The sequence below is a fragment of the Cetorhinus maximus genome, chromosome 7 (assembly GCF_964194155.1).
Source record: "Cetorhinus maximus chromosome 7, sCetMax3.hap1.1, whole genome shotgun sequence".
In the NCBI taxonomy this organism is placed as follows: Eukaryota; Metazoa; Chordata; class Chondrichthyes; order Lamniformes; family Cetorhinidae; genus Cetorhinus; species Cetorhinus maximus.
Genome location: NC_135885.1, coordinates 7922941 through 7941673, shown reverse-complemented (window position 1 = coordinate 7941673; position 18733 = coordinate 7922941). Strand labels below are relative to the sequence as shown.

The 18733-nt window shown below is 39.7% G+C and overlaps 1 protein-coding gene across 1 annotated transcript in view; it reads right to left on the bottom strand.

Moving 5' to 3' along the window:
* Nucleotides 1–18733, bottom strand: part of acer3 (alkaline ceramidase 3) — a 202575-nt gene that overhangs the window by 110540 nt on the left and 73302 nt on the right. Inside the window, exons 3-4 of the mRNA XM_078545041.1 lie at nucleotides 11008–11060; nucleotides 390–442 (exon numbers count right to left, since the gene is read on the bottom strand). Of these exons, the coding sequence (XP_078401167.1) occupies nucleotides 390–442; nucleotides 11008–11060 (106 nt within the window). The remainder of the gene's footprint in view (nucleotides 1–389; nucleotides 443–11007; nucleotides 11061–18733) is intronic.

The window sequence follows — 18733 nt, the reverse complement described above, 5'->3', positions numbered from 1 at the left end:
ACATAGTCACTGTGCTGACGGATACACACACACACACACACAAACCTCATTTTAATATTTCCAGCATTATCAAACACTCGGTACAAATGAAAGAGAATAAAAAGCATGTTAAGAAACTGTGCAACATAAAATTATGAGCAATACCTTTGTAGGTTTGAGGTTGAAATGTACTCCTTATGAGAACAGAAGCAGTTAATACAACAGAAAAAAGGAGTGGAGAGCATTAGGGGTGGGATTGTGGTTTAACTAGAATTCCTTATCACAAGTCAGCCATTCTGGATATTCAATTAAGATCCTAAATGATGCATAATAAGACATGAATTAAAAATTCTAATTGCTATTATTATTTAGCAGTTCTGGTGAGAATCCAATATTATTCAAGTACTTACAGGCAGTAGACAAATATACAGCAGCTGTAGATCATGGGAAGTTCATCCAACAACTAGGACAAAGATTAAAAAATAAAATTAGTTTTACTAGCAGTGTGTTTCTAATAAAATCCCTACATAAAATATACCGGAATAGCCTGAAAACCTCTACGACATTAATATACCCATTATATCGTATTTGTAATCAGAGTAAAACAGCTCCTGCAGAAGTCACCAGTGGAACAAAATCCTTTTTCTTAATCAACATGCACTTCTGTTTAAAAGCCACATAATTAGCTTTGACATGTTACTTTGAATTGCTCATTGCTCATGTTCGACATCATCAACTTGAGCAGCAAATACACCTGTTAGTTAGCCGGTGCTCTAAATGTATGCTTTGGAGAGGAGCAGGGATTTAAAGGGTCAAAGTGAACAGTGCTATACAGAATCACTATTTTATCTCTTCATCGAGACTTCTTCCAAAGATCTTGGAAACCTCTATGAAGAATCGTAATATGCCAATCAATGCCATCAAATTTTCACAGTCTGTGAAGCTGGTGAAAGAAAAACTTCTGAAATCGGAAATGTATTTCTGTATAAAATAACTGATTTCAGCCTGTGATTTTATATTTCAATCTTTCTAATCAACACATTCAATCTCAGAGAGAAGGGTATTGAAGACCACAATCAGCAATGAAAGGGTTTGAACATCATCGTAGAAGTCTTTTTCAGAACGAAACTTATCTAAAATCAATTTGTTTCACTTTAAAAATGTATAAAAATTGATTTTAAAAAACGCTTACTTTAAGGAGACCTTCCTCCACACTTTCTTCCTTTCTTTATGGATGTAACTCTCAATGAATTATGATGATCACATTCAGCTGCTTGACGAGCACCACCACCAAACCCAAGGCCCATCAAATGCATTAAATTGCAGGATAAAATTACAAGTCACATGTTTGCCTGTATGCCAAGTCCATTAGCATGCAGGTCATGCTGATAAGGGCAGAATCATTACTTCTGGGGTTGCTGCCCCCCATTCATCCTCAGGATGTGGATATTGCTGGTAAAGCCTGCTTTTATTGCCCATCCCGAGTCATTATTTGAGAAGGTGGCAGTGATCTACCATCTTGAACTGTTATAGTCTATGTGGTGAAGGTATTCTAGGTATGCAGTGCCAGGATATTGACCCAGTGATGATAAAGGAACCGTGATGCATGTCCAAGTCAGGATGCTGTGGGACTTGGAGGTGATTTTGTCCCCATGCTCCTGCTGCTCTTGTCCTTTACCATATTAAAGTGGGAAGTGAGTTAAATTGGATGATGGAGGGGTAAAGAGTCAAAATTGGAGAGATGTCAAGAGGCAAATCAGAAAGATGGTGAAAGAGTAAATTGGATGGAAATGTAGGAACATCTGAAACATGATTTATACCTTGCTTATGGCGTATAACAATGAAGAATGTTCAAGTCAATGAGAGACCCTCATTTCATTATTTCAATAGAAAAAAAACCTAAAGAATAAGGGCTCTGTCTCTATGTAGAAGTCCATCAGGTGGATTTAATTCCTGCAAGAGCCAGGAACGACGTGCTCAAAAAATACCTGCTCTTGTCATTTGCCTTGGTGTGTAAATGCACCACCTAGTAATTAGCAGGTCTATCTATGATAGCAATTGCAGTTGGGTTGGTCTGTGTGCTTCTGAACTAAAGTGAGCACAGAAAGTCAGCCAGGGTTCCTGTCCCTGATTTTTATCCTGTTATTCTTGCTGCAGACTCAAGTCAGGGTCAGGACTGAATCTCGCATTCAAATAGCTTATCAACTCTAACGATTCAGCCTCATGCAATTGTGAGGGGTACCAAAGGGCTGCTTCCACCCATGGAAGTGCATCTCAACAAGGGAAAGAGAAGGAAGAAAGAATTTATATTTTAAAAAGTCCATTCAGTACACAAATTGTAACGGTCTCTACAAAATTTGACAGCAAGTCAAATTTCTGGATTATGTTTATAACGTACAAAGGTTTCACTCTGTGGTTTATAAAGTCATGGGAACTTCTTAATTGAAAGATTCTGTTATAATGATTCACTGTCACTCAACCATTGTCTTAGTTAATTACATCAGAATTTCACAAGCGTATGCCAACACTGAACAAGCTGACCATGGTCACTGGGCTGAAATTAATTGCAACATGAGTCATTTGAAATTAAACCCACAGCAAGTGCATAAAATTAAAATAAATGTATCGTCTGTATTCTCTTAAAAGAGCAAGCAAGGTTGAAGTTCAGAAAGAGATGCCTACACTAAAACTTCAAGAAATAATGAATGTCATGTGAGCTTGTACACAGCTATATTCTTAAACAGATTGGAGTAGAGGATAACTAATATGCTCAATTATCTAAAATATAGGCACTCTTCTGCTTTTCAGAAGTATTTAACATGTAATGACCATAGTATAGCCCTCCCCATTTTCTCACATCCCCTCCACTGCTGCAAACATTGGCTCCAAGGAACTCTTGTTTATTCTTTTGCAGAGAATGCCTTTCATAGGAGCACATTAACAGTTTCAGGCAGAAGACCATCAGTCCATCCAGCTCACCTAGCCACAGTATTCCCCTGGTGCCTTTCTAATAATCCATTTGTTGACAATAGGGAACAGATGGTTCCTTCATGAAACAGATCATTCCATTGATCTGTGCTACTAATCTGTTCCACATATTTACCAGAGATAAAAACAAAAAAACTGCGGATGCTGGAAATCCAAAACAAACACAGAAATACCGGGAAAAACTCAGCAGGTCTGGCAGCATCGGCGGAGAAGAGCAAAGTTGACGTTTCGAGTCCTCATGACCCTTCAACAGAACTAAGTAAAAATAGGACAGGGGTGAAATATAAGCTGGTAAAGGTGGGGGGGGGGGTGGCGGGAGTGGTTGTTGGGACAAGCAATCTTATATTTCACCCCTCTCCTATTTTTACTTAGTTCTGTTGAAGGGTCATGAGGACTCGAAACGTCAACTTTGCTCTTCTCCGCCGATGCTGCCAGACCTGCTGAGTTTTTCCCGGTATTTCTGTGTTTGTTCCACATATTTACCAGCCTTCTAGCTAAAAAATAAAGTTACTATTTGTTTCCATTTTTTCAGTTATCCTTAATTTGTAAATATGGTCCTTTATGCTTCAAATCTATACATGCAGGAAAGGTAACTTCGATCCAAATTCTCTAAACCTTTGATCATTTTAAACATTTCTAATGCATCTCCTGTTAGTCTCCACTTTTCAAAGAAAAAAGACCTAAGGCAGTCAATCTTTCTTCATGCATTCCCTAAATTTTGGTATCTACCATGTAGCCCTTTTCTCTATCCCCTGAACAATGCCAGGTTCAAAATCTGGCCTAGATGAAAAGGTTCTCTACAGAATACCTGCAAGAGTTCAAGAAAAATCTCACCTAGTGATAAAGAAAGACTTGCATTTTTATAGGGCCTTTCAGCACCTCAGCATATCCTAAAGAGCTTTAAGGTCAATGAAGTGCTTTTGAAGGGTTTTACTGAGGGAGTGCTGTACTGTCAGGGGTGCCATCCTTTGAAAGGACCAAGGCCCCATCTGCTCGTATAGATGGACATTAATGATCCCATCGCACCATTGGAAGAACATCGGGGCTAATATTTATCCTTTAGCCTATATTAGTAAAGCAAATTCCTTCATCTTACTTGGTGTTTGTGGAACCGTGTGTGCAAATTGACTACTGTTTCTTGCAACTACACCCCAAAAATTATCTTAATCGGCTATGAAGTACTTCGAGATGCCCAGAGAATGTGAAAGCCGCTATACAATTGCAAGTTCTTTAGGTAGCCACATACATGGTTGACATGCAGGAATTCACCATAATATTTAAAAGTCTCAAAGCAACGCTGCTGAGAAATGGAATGCACACATTTCCTGTCTGGATACATCACAAGTCCAAAGTCATTTCTGCAGATTGTAGAGCTAAAGCTCCATTTTAGCTTCTGGTCAATGGTGGCTCAAGGATGTTGATGGTCAGGGGCTATGATGGATAAAATCAAGGATATTCTCTTGTTTGAAATGGTCATTATTTGGCACTTGTGTAGTGTGAATAATGCTCACTGGTTGTCAGCCCAAGCCTGGATGTCATCCAGGTCCTGCTGGCATTGGCTGCTTCTCTGTTGGAGCAATTATAAATGGAGATCAACTCTGTGGAATGGTCAGCGAACAGTTCCACTGTTGAACTTCTAATCAAGAAAGGTCACCGATGAAGCAGCTAAAGATGGTTGGGCTATAACATATTAGACAGAAAACAAGTCAGTAGCTTCCTTCAATTATCTCACAATGTCAAACCTTCAATGTGTGGAGCATACTGCAGCCAGAACAGTATTATCCAAAATGAAATAAAAGCTGGAGTGCAACCTTAGCATACTGTAAGCTCTCTTACTCAAAGAAGTTACTGTCACTCTAACTAAAGTGGGTGGCAATTAGCTAATAACTTCCATTCTAGACACACACACTGTGCTCCCAATTATTTAATACATCATGCTGCAAGCATAGGAGCAGCATGTCCCTTCTCGTCAAGGAGATGATGAATAGAATTAAACTAATGTGCAATTCAGTTGTACTCTTCAGCTGAAATCTCCAAGTTCGCATTTGCAGCATCAGCTGGCAACCATCCCTTTCCTTTTTCAATGCAAAGCTATGCATGACTTTGAACTAGATGCACCACTATTCAAAAAAGTAGTCTTCCCTTACTCTCATACCTTTTGTCCCAGATAGCACCAAGTTATTTGCTGGGACATGAAGCCACGGGTGCCAACACATTCACGTACAAGATGGACAGTAAGGACCAGCCTATCTTAAACCAGAAGGGGAACATGGGTGCATTACAGCAGAGTCTCCGAAACTCTGCTGCCTATATCCTAAAATGCATCAAGTTCCTCTCACCCATCATCCTGGAATTTGCAGACGCACACAGGCCGCTGATTCAGCAAATGCCTCAATTTAAAATTCCCAACCTTATGTTTCAAATCCTTCCATGGCCTCACTCATTCCTATCTCTCTAACCTCCTCCAGCCCTCTGAGATCTCTGTGCTCCTCCAATTTTGACCACTTTCGCACCCCAGATTTTAATCCGCTCCAGCACTGTGCCTTCATATATCTAGGCCTTAAGCTCTGGAATTCCATTTCTAAACCTTTTTCCTATCCTTTAAGATGCTCATTTAGGTCTACCCCTTTGACCAGGCTTTTAGTCACCCGTACTAATATCCCCTTACACGGTTTGGTGCCAAATGGTGGGCTAACACTGCAGTGACATACCTTGGAGCATTTTACGACATTAAAAAGCACTATATAAATTAAAGTTGCTGTTGAGCCTCATCAGTTCCGCAAACAAGACCAAGACATATACGCTCCAGCATGTGTCAGTGGATGGTGATCACAAGCAGAAGCCCTGGAAAGATTTACCCTCCCTAACCTGGGGTGCTAAGATAAACTTGCAATGTCTACCTCATCCAGCTTAGATCAACCAAAAATTGAATTTATCCGATTGACTCGGGCGTTCACTTCCCTCATTGTCAATGGAAAACAAAATTCTTAAGGTACAACAATAGATTTATATTTTCTGTTTTTTAATTTATTCATGGGATGTGGGTGTTGCTGGCTAGGTCAGCATTTATTGCCCATCCCAAATTGCACTCGAGAAGGTGTTGGTGAGCTGCCTTCTTGAACCGCTGCAATCCCTCTGCTGCAGGTACACCCACAGTGCTGTTAGGGAGAGAGCTGAAGGATTTTGACCTGCTTTACAATCCTTGGAGTTCTCTGCGCTCCTCTAATCTGGTATCTTGTACATACCCAATTTTCTTTTCACTATTTTCTTTCCATTTTTGACATTATTCCATGTCACTCCAAGTACATTCCACTGAAAAGCAAAAACTCAGTAAGAAATAGCCATCTGTGGCTTGCTCATTTTTCATTCATTCATGGGATGTGGGAATTGCTGGCTAGGCCAGCATTTATTGCCCATCCCTAATTGCCCTCGAGAAGGTAGTGGTGAGCTGCCTTCTTGAACCACTGCAGTCCATGTGGTGTAGGCACACCTACAGTGCTATTATGGAGTGAGTTCCAGGATTTTGACCCGGCGACAGTGAAGGAACAGTGATAAATTTCCAAGTCAGAATGGTGAGTGGCTTGGAGGGCAACTTCCAGGTGGTGGTGTTCCCATGGGTCTGCTGCCCTTCTCCTTCTAGATGGAAGTGGTCATGGGTTTGGAAGGTGCTGCTTCAGGAAGTTAAGGGTAGCATTAGATTAAAAGATGCTTATAATGCTGCAAACATTGTTTCAGAAACTAGCAAAGGGCCACCAAAATGTTGATCAAATGGGGAAAAAACAGCATGAGAGAAAACTAGCCAAAAATATAAGAGATTTTAAGAGCTTCTATAAGTACATAAAAAGGAAGAGAGTAGCCAAAGTAAACACTGGTCCATTAGAAGCAGACAGTAAAAATTATCATGGGGAATGAGGAAATGGTAGAGACATTCATATATTTCGTGTCTGCCTTCAAAGTAGAAGACACAAGTTCCACATCAGAAATAGGGTAACCAAGGGGCTAATAAGAGTGAGGAAATTAAGGTAATTAATATTAGCAGAGAAAAAGTATTGGAGAAACAAAGGGCTAAAATCCAACAAATCCCTGGGACCTAAGAGCCTACATCCTAGGGTTCTAAAAGAAATAGCTACAGAGATAGTGAATGCGCTAGCTATGATTTTCCAAAGTTCTTTAGATTTTGATTCCATTAGATTGGAAGTTGGCACACATAACACCGCCTATCAACAAGGAAGGAGAGAAAACAGGGAACTACAGACCAGTTAGCCTAACATCAGTCGTTGGGAAAATGCTGGGATCTGTTACTAAGGAAGTCTTCACAATGGACTTAGAAAAGTATAGTATAGTATGATTAGAACAAGTCAATGCGATTTTGACAAATTTATTGACAAGTTTGTTAGTGATTTTTGAGAATGTAACTAGTAGGGTAAATAAAGGAGAACCAGTAGATGTAGTGTACCTGGATTTCAAAAAGGTATTCAATAAGATGCTACACAAAATGTTATGGAGCAAGATAAGGGTTCACGGAGTTGGGAGTAATATATTAGCATGGATAAGATTGGTTAACTGACAGGAAGCAGAGGGTGGACATAAAAAGGGTATTTTCGAGTTGACAGGCTGTGATTAGTGGAGTGCTGCATGGATCAATGCTGGGGCCTCATCTATTTACAATCTATATTAATGATTTATATGAAGAGACAGAGTAAGTTTGCTGATGATACAAAGCCAGGTGGAAAGGTAAGCTGTGTGGAGGACACAGAGAAGCTGGAAAGAGATTTTGACAGGTGAAGTGAGTGGCCAGCAAGATGGTAGATGGAATATAATGTGGGGAAGTGTGAAGTTACTCACTCTGGTCGTAAGGATAGGAAAGCGGATTTTTTTTTTTAAAAAGGTATGAAACTTGTAAATTTCTATATTCAAAGAGACTTAGGTGTATTCGGGCAAGGAACACAAAATGCCTTAGCATGCAGATACAGTCAACAATTAGGAAGGCAAATGGCATGTTTTCTTTATTGCAAGGGGATTGGAATACAGGAATAAAATAGTCTTGGTGAGGCGACATGTGTGTGTAGTTTTGGTCTACCTGATTAAGGAAGGATATAGCTGCATTGGAGGCAGTATGGCCAAAGTTCACTACGCTGGTTCCTGGGATGAGTGGCTTGTCCTATGATGAGAGGGTGAATACTTGGACTTATATTCTTTGGAGCTTAGAAGAATGAGAGGTGATCTCATTGAAACCTACAAAATTCTGAGGGGACTTGATCGGGTAGATGCTGAGAGATTGATTCCACTGGTTAGGAATCTAAAAGGCAGCAGTCTCAGGAGAAGGGGCCAATCATTTAGGGTTGAGATGAGGAGAAATTACTTCACTTAAACAGTTGTGAATCTTTGAAATTCTCTGCCCTAGAGGGTTGCGAATGCTTCTTTGTTGAATAGCTTTAAGGCTGGGATAGACAGATTTTTGGTCTCTCAGGGAATCAAGGGATATAGAGAGTGGGCAGGAAAGTGGAGTTGAAGCCCAAGATCAGACATAATCGTATTGGAGCAGGCTCGACAGGCCATATGGTTTACTCCTGTACCTATTTCTTGTGTGACTTCAGTTACCTAAATTCAATATCTGCACCAAGCTTCGGTCACTTAACATCTCCTTATGTGTCTTGATGTTAAATTTCATTTGATAAGGCTCGTAAAACACTGTAGGGCGGTTTACTATGTAAAAGGTGCAATCAACATAAATGCAAGTTTTTATTGAGACAGATACTATAGCTAGGCATTCATCCTTGCATAATGTAGGCAATTTGACCTGGATCAGGGTGAGGGGATGGGGAGGGAAATAGGTCATACTCACAATGTCCACATAGAAGCAGAGCCCTATTTTCATTCCCCTTCACCAGCCCTATAACATTGGGAGACTGAAGACAAATGCAGTATCCTAGCTGCAATTTTGGGTACATCAGAAGAGATTGATAATAAAACCATAAATTGCTACCACTGCTTATGCATAAAACATGAAGCAAGGTACTAAACAGTGACTGGGCTTGTAGAACCTTACCCCAGGCTAAGTCCAGAGCAATTGACAAAGGAGAAAGAAAGTAAAATGGTGTATCAAATGGTATCTATGTTTTTAATTAAATTGAGGCAAATCTAATGACATAGAATTGCACCACTTTCTCTTTCATTTTTGCAGACTCACAATACTATCCCATCAAAACAGTAGCATTTTTCTGTAAAATGGTGACTTCAGCATCCAAACTTTCATGTAGTTTTTATTTTTCCAGAAAATAGTCAGGCATAATAACTGCAAAAGTCCAGACCAATAGTAAGCTTAACATTGCGAATGCTATGATTATAATGCACAAAACTTTCCCCTTGGCTTACTTCCAGGGGAAACATTGTCCAGATCAAATGTGCACTTTACAGTAGTTTATCCTTATGTTTGGTTACAAATCTGTATTTGCTTTATTTATTCAACAACAGCCACCTTTTTCTCAATTCCTTGCTGATCGGAATCATATTATCATTCAAATTTACCAAGTTAAAAAAAACTCTTCCAATTAACTATTTCACAGGAACCCCACCAAAACAATAACATAAAAGAAAATCTCATTACAAACGCAAATGTAAAGTGGCACTGTTTATTGGTGGGGCTGTATATCACCTTCATATACTTTAGGGGGTTGAGTTCTGAGCCACTGTTCCAGTGCTTCAGTCCTTGATTGACTTAGGTCAGTATAATATATATACTCTTTATGAAATCTTTAAGCTAGTACCTCAGTTCTGCTGAACTTACCCCAGTTATAACATAACATGTTTCAGCAAAAGCAATAGTGTATGTGAAATTCATGCATGCATTGTTGGCCCCAAGTCAAAAGCCCATCATTAGTGCTACTGTATATGTGCAAGTCATGCATGTGGTTCATTCATACAGCAACTTACATCTATACAGTGCCTTTAACGCAATAAAATGTCTCAAGAAGTTTCATGACAGCATTATCAAACAGAAATTAACACCATACCAAAGGAGATGTTGGAACTAAAGCTTAAAGCAAAAGCTTAATCAAAGAGGTAGGTATTAAAAGCAGCATCTGAAAGATGGGGCAGTAGAGAGATTTAGGGAGAATTTCAGAGCTTCAGACTTAAGATGACTGGAGGAACAACATAGTGCTTAATTAAATCGAAGTTGCATATCTAACCAGATGAGTCTGGCTGTAGTTCTCCTCTGATATCAGGGGAAGTATAGAAGTGTGAAGTCTCAATCCAATCATGAACACAAAGGTAGATCTGACAACAAATGCACCTTGCCATTTGCCTATGGTATAAAATGAGGTAGAGGACGGATGAATGGTTATTGATTTTTAAATAAAAAGCTAATGGATAATTGTGTCAAAAATGACACTGTGATCCAATTAACAGATTCAGATGTCAAAGCGGATGGTGGGTCTTTGCATTCATTTGGGCCTGGGAATTATTTCTATTTACAATCTATATCAATGACTTAGATGAGGGGACTGAGTGTAAGGCATCCAAGTTTGCTGACGATACAAAGTTAGGAGGGAAAATAAGTTGCAAGGAGTATACAAAGAAATATATGCAGGTTAAGTGAGTGGGTAAGAACATGGTAGATGGAATATAATGTGGAGGTACGTAAAATTTTCTATTTTTCCTTCCAAAATGGATAAGTAAATATTTTTTAAATGGTGAAATGTTTAAACTGGGATGTTGGCATTCATTGTGACCTGGGTGCCACTGTAAATGAATCATATGTAGGTTCAGTAAGCAAATATAAATAAGGGGATACTGTGGAAAGGTGAAATTAAGATAGATCATCAGCCATAATCAGATTGAATAGTGGAGCAGGCTCCAAGGGCCAAATGGCCTACTCCTGTTCCTATTTCTAATAGTTCTTATGAGGTTAAGTTATGATGTTAACAGAAGTGTGTCACTGTGTCATATGTACCAAGGATACTCAAGATATAAGCTGGGTCTGAAAGACAGTCAAGAAACCAAAACTTAAATGAATGAGATAGCTGTGCAGCTGCTCACCTGCATTTCATACTTTAATGTCATGTGGAAGCACCAGGACCCTATTCCCACAGCTGAAACAATAAAAGGACAAGAATTAAAAGATTGAGAGATGAGAAAAACATGGGTTTAAACGGACAAATCTCAGTATAGATTCATAACAATGGCTCGAAGGACAAAGTAAGTTACTCCACAGCTTGCATAAAGTAAATAACTTCATAAGTTCCAGATTCATGTCAGAAAGTTCTATAATTTCACATCTTTGATATTACACTTAAGGCTTTAATCCTTTTTAGCATTGCTAAATCCAATGAGATTTTGCCACGTTTCAGTTAAATAAAACAAATTGGTGCTTCAAAACAATGCTGTTGTCTGACATAGTGGCATGCCACCATAGATGTCTGCAGTGCATCAGAAAGCCAACCTACACACATTTAAGATTATTCCATCTGTGCATTATGTCCATTGATGAAAAATGCAAACCAGCTGAAAAGCAAGTGGGAACAAGTTAAAAGCTGGCTCTCTTGGCACAAATTATTTTGGTAACTGCATGCTGCTAACAAAAATGTTTCCTCCATTTGTAGCAATGATTCCTTTGGATAGCTGACATCATCATATTTCATAAGTTAGGACAGGGATGCTTAAAAACATATCAGGGGATCCTTGGGAGTGTGATATAAACAAGGGTCACTAGTCATTTGGTATGATAAAGGTGGGAGGGGAGGGATAGCCCCTCTGGGAGCACGTCCTCTGAGATTTACTCAGCCTTCTTGAAAAATGTGAAACCACTGTTTGAAAGGTTTAGAATCAGAGATTTCAGCACAAAAGGAGGCTCTCCAGCCCACTGTGCAAGTGTTAGCTCCCACACAAGAACAAGGTTTTTGGATCCCCAGCTCTGCTCTCTTCCCATACACTTTAAAAACAAAACGTAAAACGTTTTGCAATCTGATTTTTCTTGAACCATTCATTTATTTCCCTCTTGCATCTCCTTTTTCACCTGATTTGAATCACAGCAGTTGGCAAAATATCCCAGGAGCCTTTTTGCATGAAGAAAAACTCTTTGCTCCAAGTTCAAGCTCTCCTACAACAGTAATCCTGAATTGGTGCCAGTTGTTACTTGGCAGGGCATACTGATGGGCTCATCATCAGGGCAAGCAGTTTGTCCAATCTCAACTTTGGTTTTCTTCTTCTCCGTATATGATCCCATCCGCAACATTTACACATATACAAAGTTTAGAGTTTGCTCAGACAGAACACAGCAAAATGTTGAGCTGGCACTTTCAGCAACTGTGCTTCAATAAAGCCAAATATGATTCTCTACACCCCACCACCTCCCACACATTGCCAATACCAATACCAATTACCCAAACATCCATTAAACCTACTTCCTGTCTAAAATCACAACAGAGCCTATTTTAGTGCCAGTAAATTGCTTGAATTAACTCTGTTTCATTCTAATTGCCCATTTACATTACAAGGTCACATTTGAATGAGGCACTGTGTTTTGTGAGCTCTTGGCAGATGTGAAAAAGCAAGTCCTGGCATCCTAATCAGTCAGGAAAATTTACCCCTAAGCCTCTTTCCAACGCCAGGATCAAGAGCTTTTCGCTCACTTCTTAGTATCATATTTTTCCAACAAGTTCCTCCGACAAGTCTTTGGGAGGGGAAAAAGGTCTCAGGCATTGAAATTCCATGTTGCTGGGGTTTTTTTTTGTGCTGTACAGGCAATGGGTTATTGCCTACAACCTCCACTTGAATCTTCACCTAATTGGTGCCGTCATCCCAGCCCTCCATCAAACCCCACCCCTTCCCAATGTCCTGACCTCCTGGGCCCAGATGTCCAAATCGCCTGTCAAGGAATAGGCTGGAGGCTAAATGACCCACTTCTGTTCTCATTTATGTTTCCTGATTAAACGCAAAAAGTCAACATTGTGAACTTCTTCCGTGCTAGCAGGATAGATGCCACTTACTGCTCCATAAACCATGTAATCATCTATGCTTAAAGTATTCTTAAAGAATTCATTGAATGAAATTCCAGAAACAAAGAGCTTAAAGCTAGGAAGAAAGGCTGGATAATTTTCACTAAATACAGCTCGAGTGAGTTAGAAGTTTTCAAACATATAAAAGCATTTCAAACGGAAATGGAAAGACTGTTCCCATTGATTAACAAATCAGTGATAAGGGTCATGGACTCTTATCATTAGAAGAATGGTGGGAAATCATTGAAATTATTCTTCACATAGAGGGTTTAACCACAAGTAGCTGTTGAGGTAGTAATAATAAGTTAATTTGGAATTAAATACACATTAGAAAAATAACATAAAAGTACTGAATATAGGGAATTAATAGGGAAATAAGAATGGATAGCACCACCACAGGCACAATGGGTTGAGTGGTCACCTCATGTGTTGTAATTCCTCAGGTTTGGGTATAAAAACATACAATCCAGGGTTTTCATAATTTCAAGATTTTACTGCATCCAGTGAGTCTCTGATCCCACAATAAATGGGAAGCTGCTAATTTGGGGTTAGTTGTTTCCCTAGGGAGGGAGTACATAAAACTTCCATGAGGCATGTCCTAGCAGTGAAACCAACTCAGTGATGTCTTTGGCCAAGCTTAAGAGAAATGTGTGCTACTGCAAAATGTTGGGACAGGGAGAAATCGGGGCAACTATTTCCGCTACCACGTGCTTTTAATCTGTAACTAGCAAAAAATGAATTTGCACTTATACAGTACCTTTCAAAACTGCAGCATGCTTTAAAGCACTTTACAGCCAATGAGGTCTTTTTTTCTGAAGTGTAAATGCTGTCAGGTTACCCGAGATACTGATTTGCCTTTTTTTTTGTTGCACAACTTAATGATGTAATGGGATGTCAATGAAAGCCTACTAATCTTGGATCCGTCTTCACTTTTTGTGTTAAGACAGGAAGCCGATTTGTTTAGAAACTGCCAGAAATTTATCTCGAACTATTCCAAGTTTAAGTTAAGTTAGCTGCACAACAAAATGCCTGAGCTGCACAATAAGGCGATATAAATCTATAAAATTGCAAACACATAAAAAGTGAGACATGGTACAACAAAATCCTGTTGATAAGGTTTGTTTCTACAATGCTTTTTGGCTACCATTTCTAATCAAAATGGAAGTGAGCCGAGAAAGTGAGATAACAAACAGAGGGTTGGGATGGAAGGACTGAACAAACGGGAGGAAATGCCAGGAGGCACCACGCTCTTAACTACAAACTCAAAAATTATATGAACACAGTGTTCCTGGCAAGGGTGCAATAAATGCAACAAAGAACTCTCTCAATCTTTGAAACCATAACCAAAAACAAATGGCATCCTATCATATGCATTTTGCCTCTCCCTCAAGTTCTTTAAATTATTTCAGCATCATAGTTATCTCAGCCAAACTTCTCAATTAGATTTGGATTCCAGGGTACAACAGGGAAAGGCCATTTGGTTTCAAATGTTGCTGAAATGAGAGAAACATGTTGCCCGAGCTTTTCGTCTTGCATTCATCAGATAAACGCAAGAATGCCAAATTTCAAACAATCAGAATAATTCATACTACAGAAGAAAAGGGTGCTGGAATGATTGGAAAGTTGACTAATTGGCTGAGGCATTGCCATAGAGAAGGCAATGGGGAACAAAAGGCTCCCCAATCTCCCAGTTAATTCAAAAAAGCAGCAAGGCTTGAGCATATTCGCTTTGTTTGCGGAGAACGGGTCCCAGAACATGTATTTATGTTGCTTTTAGCAAATGTAAATTACGAGCTCAACTTAAATTGGTTGTTAGTGTAGCTTTTAGCACACTCAGGACTGTTCAGCAAGTTCTGCCCAATCGCAGATTCACTTCTAACAGTAGACATTTTGTTTTGGGTTTTGCAAGTGTGAGCTGGTTGAGTACGGTCTGTACTCTCCCCATTACGAACAACAGAAGGAACTCGTTGTTCGATTCGATCATTTGGTCTATCCAATCCTTTTCTTCCAAAAGATCCATGTGCAGTTTGAACTGCAGTGGAATTCTGAAGGAAGTCGAACAGCTACAGGGGAAATTTCAACAGAAAATTCTGTGAAGCTTTCCCAACCTCTAAAATGGTGAAACAGAATCTCCAGTGAATTGTGCAGCACTTCAAATGTGTTGGACCATGCCAAGAATCTTTTCATTCTTTGTCCAGATTTTGATCTTTTCTCCCAAAGGCACTGATCCTTCACTGGAGCATAGCTCCACAGGTACCAGCAGTGCCGTCAGTACTCACGTAAGTAGCTATGATTCACAAGTGAGCTTCAGAAGTGCGAGCTGGGCAAGTTACACAGTTGTGAAGAACAGAGGTTCCATTCTCATTCCACATTCCAGAAGAGGGCACTAGGTGGTGATGAGAAATGGGGAATCTAGGCTGATTTGACTTTGAATTACAGTATCCTCACCTCTGATCTAGTTAAAACGAACACTTATTAGCTGTGACTTTCCAGACCATTTCTTTCTGGACAACTCCAGCCAGAGGATGCTTCATCTAAATGGTTAATTGCAACGTCATATGCTGGCTTCATCCACAACCACTGGGGAAGTCATAAGCCACATTCTTAACCAGATTAGCTTCGTTATAAAGGACGGAACATAACATTAGCTGTTGTTGATAAAAATTCTATTGCACTATTCTGATCTGAAAGAGGCAGAGGCCAGGAATGGGCTGGGGGGACAAGATGTGAGGAGAGGGGCTTAGAAACTGATCAAGGTGAGTGATAATAGCCTGCAAGGGCAATCTGTCCATTGTCTCTACTGCCACAGAAAAAATTACTAATTTTGGAGTGTATGTACAAACCCTTTGAAGGTGGCAGGACAAATTGAGACAGCTATTAAAATGGCATATGGATCTTTACTTTTATAAAAATGCACTGAGTACAAATGCAAGGACAAATGAGTACAAATGCTTCAGCTTTGCAGAACACTGGTTAGCCCCAGCTGAACTATTGTGGCCAATTCTGGGCACCAAACGTTAGGAAGGATATCAAGGCCTTAGAGAGGGTGCAGAGGTGATTAGCCAGAATAGTCCAGAGATGAAAGACTTCTGTTACATGGTGAGAAGAGAGGAACTAGAGTTGTTACTCTCGGAGCAGAGAAGGCTGGCTGAGACACGATTAGATAGAGGTGTTCAAACTCATGAAGAGTTTTGATAAAGTAAATAAGGAGAAACAATTTCGAGTGACAAAAAAGTCAGTAACCAGCATATACAGATTTAAGGTAATTGGTAAAAGTGCCAGAAGTGTCATAGAATCATTATGGCACAGAAGGTGGTTATTTGATCCATTGAGTGGATGCCAGTTCTCTGTTGAGCAATCCAGTCAGTCCAGTGCCCCCACTCTAACCCCATAGCCCTGCAAGTTTTATTTCCCTCAAGTGCCCATCCAACTTCCTTTTGAAATCATCCATCATTTCCATAAATTTAAGGTCATCCAAAATTTGACTGCCCATGTCTTAACTTGCAGCAAGCCTTAGTCCCTTATCCCAGTGCTCGTTGATCTACACTGGCTTCCACTCAAGCAACAACTTGATTTTAAAAATTCTTATCCTTGTTTTCAAATCTTTCCATGGCCTTGCCCCTCCCTTTCTCTGTAATCTCCTCCAACCCACAACCCTCTGAGATATCTATGCTACTCTAATTCTGGCCTTGTGCATTCCCAATTATAATTGCTCCACCACTGATAGCCATACCTTCTGCACAGGCCCCAGCTCTGACCTAATATATCCTTATGAGGCTTGCTGTCATACTTCATTTTATAGTGCTCTTGTGAAGGTGCCTTGGAACGCTCCAAGGTTTATGTCAAAGGTGCTCTGTCAATATAAATTGCTGCTGAATACCATTTTTATGCAAATTCCCAGATTACTGAGACTTTTCCATTGCTCAATTCAAATTATATATCTCAAATTATTTTATGTGATGTTATGTCGCAAGAGAATGTCTCAAAGTGCAATGCAATCCTTTAAATATCACAGCCATTTTTGCTCAAAACAAGATCCCACACATGTAAGGTACAAGTTGATTTGTATTTCACAAGGACAATTAGGGATGGGCAACAAATGTTGCCCTTGGTCGGCAATGCCCATATCCCATGAAAGAAGAAAAAAAAAGTTGGTGGTGATTGCTAACAGTAATGCTACACCGGACACCAGAAGAACTCTTCTCTGAATGATGCCATGAGATTGTAAACATGTACATGACCATCAAGCCACCAGTCAAACAGAACTTCAGTCTGAATAATGTTATGACATGGCAGGTGATATGTGCCAGGCAGACCAAATCCACAAGGGAAATTTGGCCATGCTATCACAACGGTTTTGCAACTTGTATTTATTACGAGAAATTTTGTGCACTGAGTTCAGAAGTACTGAGCCCACTAACACCTTTAGAGATTTAAAATTTTAAATTAAAACATTTATTAACAAAAGAAAAGATTTCAAGCACATACATAGGATTACAGTTACTTAATACTATAACAAGTCCCAAAATTCCTAATTAAGCTGACTCCCAACTACACACCCTCTTTAAGGCAACAGTTCAAAATAGATATTACATTTATATAGGCAATCCAGCAAGTTTACCACAACACCCACACCTCAGTGGAATTTCAAAGGCTTTTTTCCAACTTTGGCTACTGGACTCAGCAGGCTTCTGCAACAGTGGCTGGAGGCTTTTCCCCAAGGCTGTTTTACACGGTCCTTTTAGATCTTACATGCCCCCCCCCCAACATAGCCTTCCATCCTTCTTTACATATGTTTTTCTCTCTTTAATCTGTAAATTCCATTGTTCTATATATCTTTGGAAATTTACTTTTCCCATAATATAAAAATCTTTCATGTTGCCAATATGGTCAGCATCTTTGGGAAAAATAAGCATACTGCTTGGCCTTGCTTATCTTGTTAGCTGTAAACATCCCATCATCCCTTTGAAACCTAAACAACACCTTCACTTATCTAAAAATGCAACTTTCCTTCACATCCTACATGCTGCCCTCACGATGTTTATTCATTAGCATTTCAAATGCCTTTTACACCTAACTTCTTTTGATAATTTCAACCTTGCAGTCTATCTGACTCCAATTCAATTAAATCGCACAGACAGAACCATACACTCATAAACCTACTTTACAATAAACCACAATAATGTTATGAAAAATAGGATAGTTTCATGACAATTTGTTTTTATTCATTGGATGTGGGCGTCGCTGGCTAGGCCAGCATTTATTGCCCATCCCTAAATGCCCTTGTTCAGAGGTCAATTAAAAGTCGACCACATTGCTGTGGGTCTGGAGTCACATGTAGGCCAGACCAGGTAAGGATGACAGATTTCCTTCCCTAAAGGACATTAGTGAACCAGGTGGGTTTCTTCAACAATCGACAATGGTCTCACGGTCATCATTAGACTTTTAATTCCAGATTTTTATTGAATTCAAATTCTACCATCTGCTGTGGCGGGATTCGAACCTGGGACTCCCTGGGTCTCTGGATTACTAGTCCAGTGACAATACCACCATGCCATTGCCTCCCCTACTAAAAACAGAAAATGCTTGAAACACGCAGGTCAGGCAGCATCTGTGGAGTGAACAGAGTTAATGTTTCAGGTCAATGACCTCTAATCAGGGCTGAAGAAAGATGGAAATGTAACATGTTTAAACCTAGTGAAAGGGGGGAGGGGGCAGTAAGAACAAAGGGAAAGGTCTGTGATAGGGTGATGGGGTAGGGATAGGAG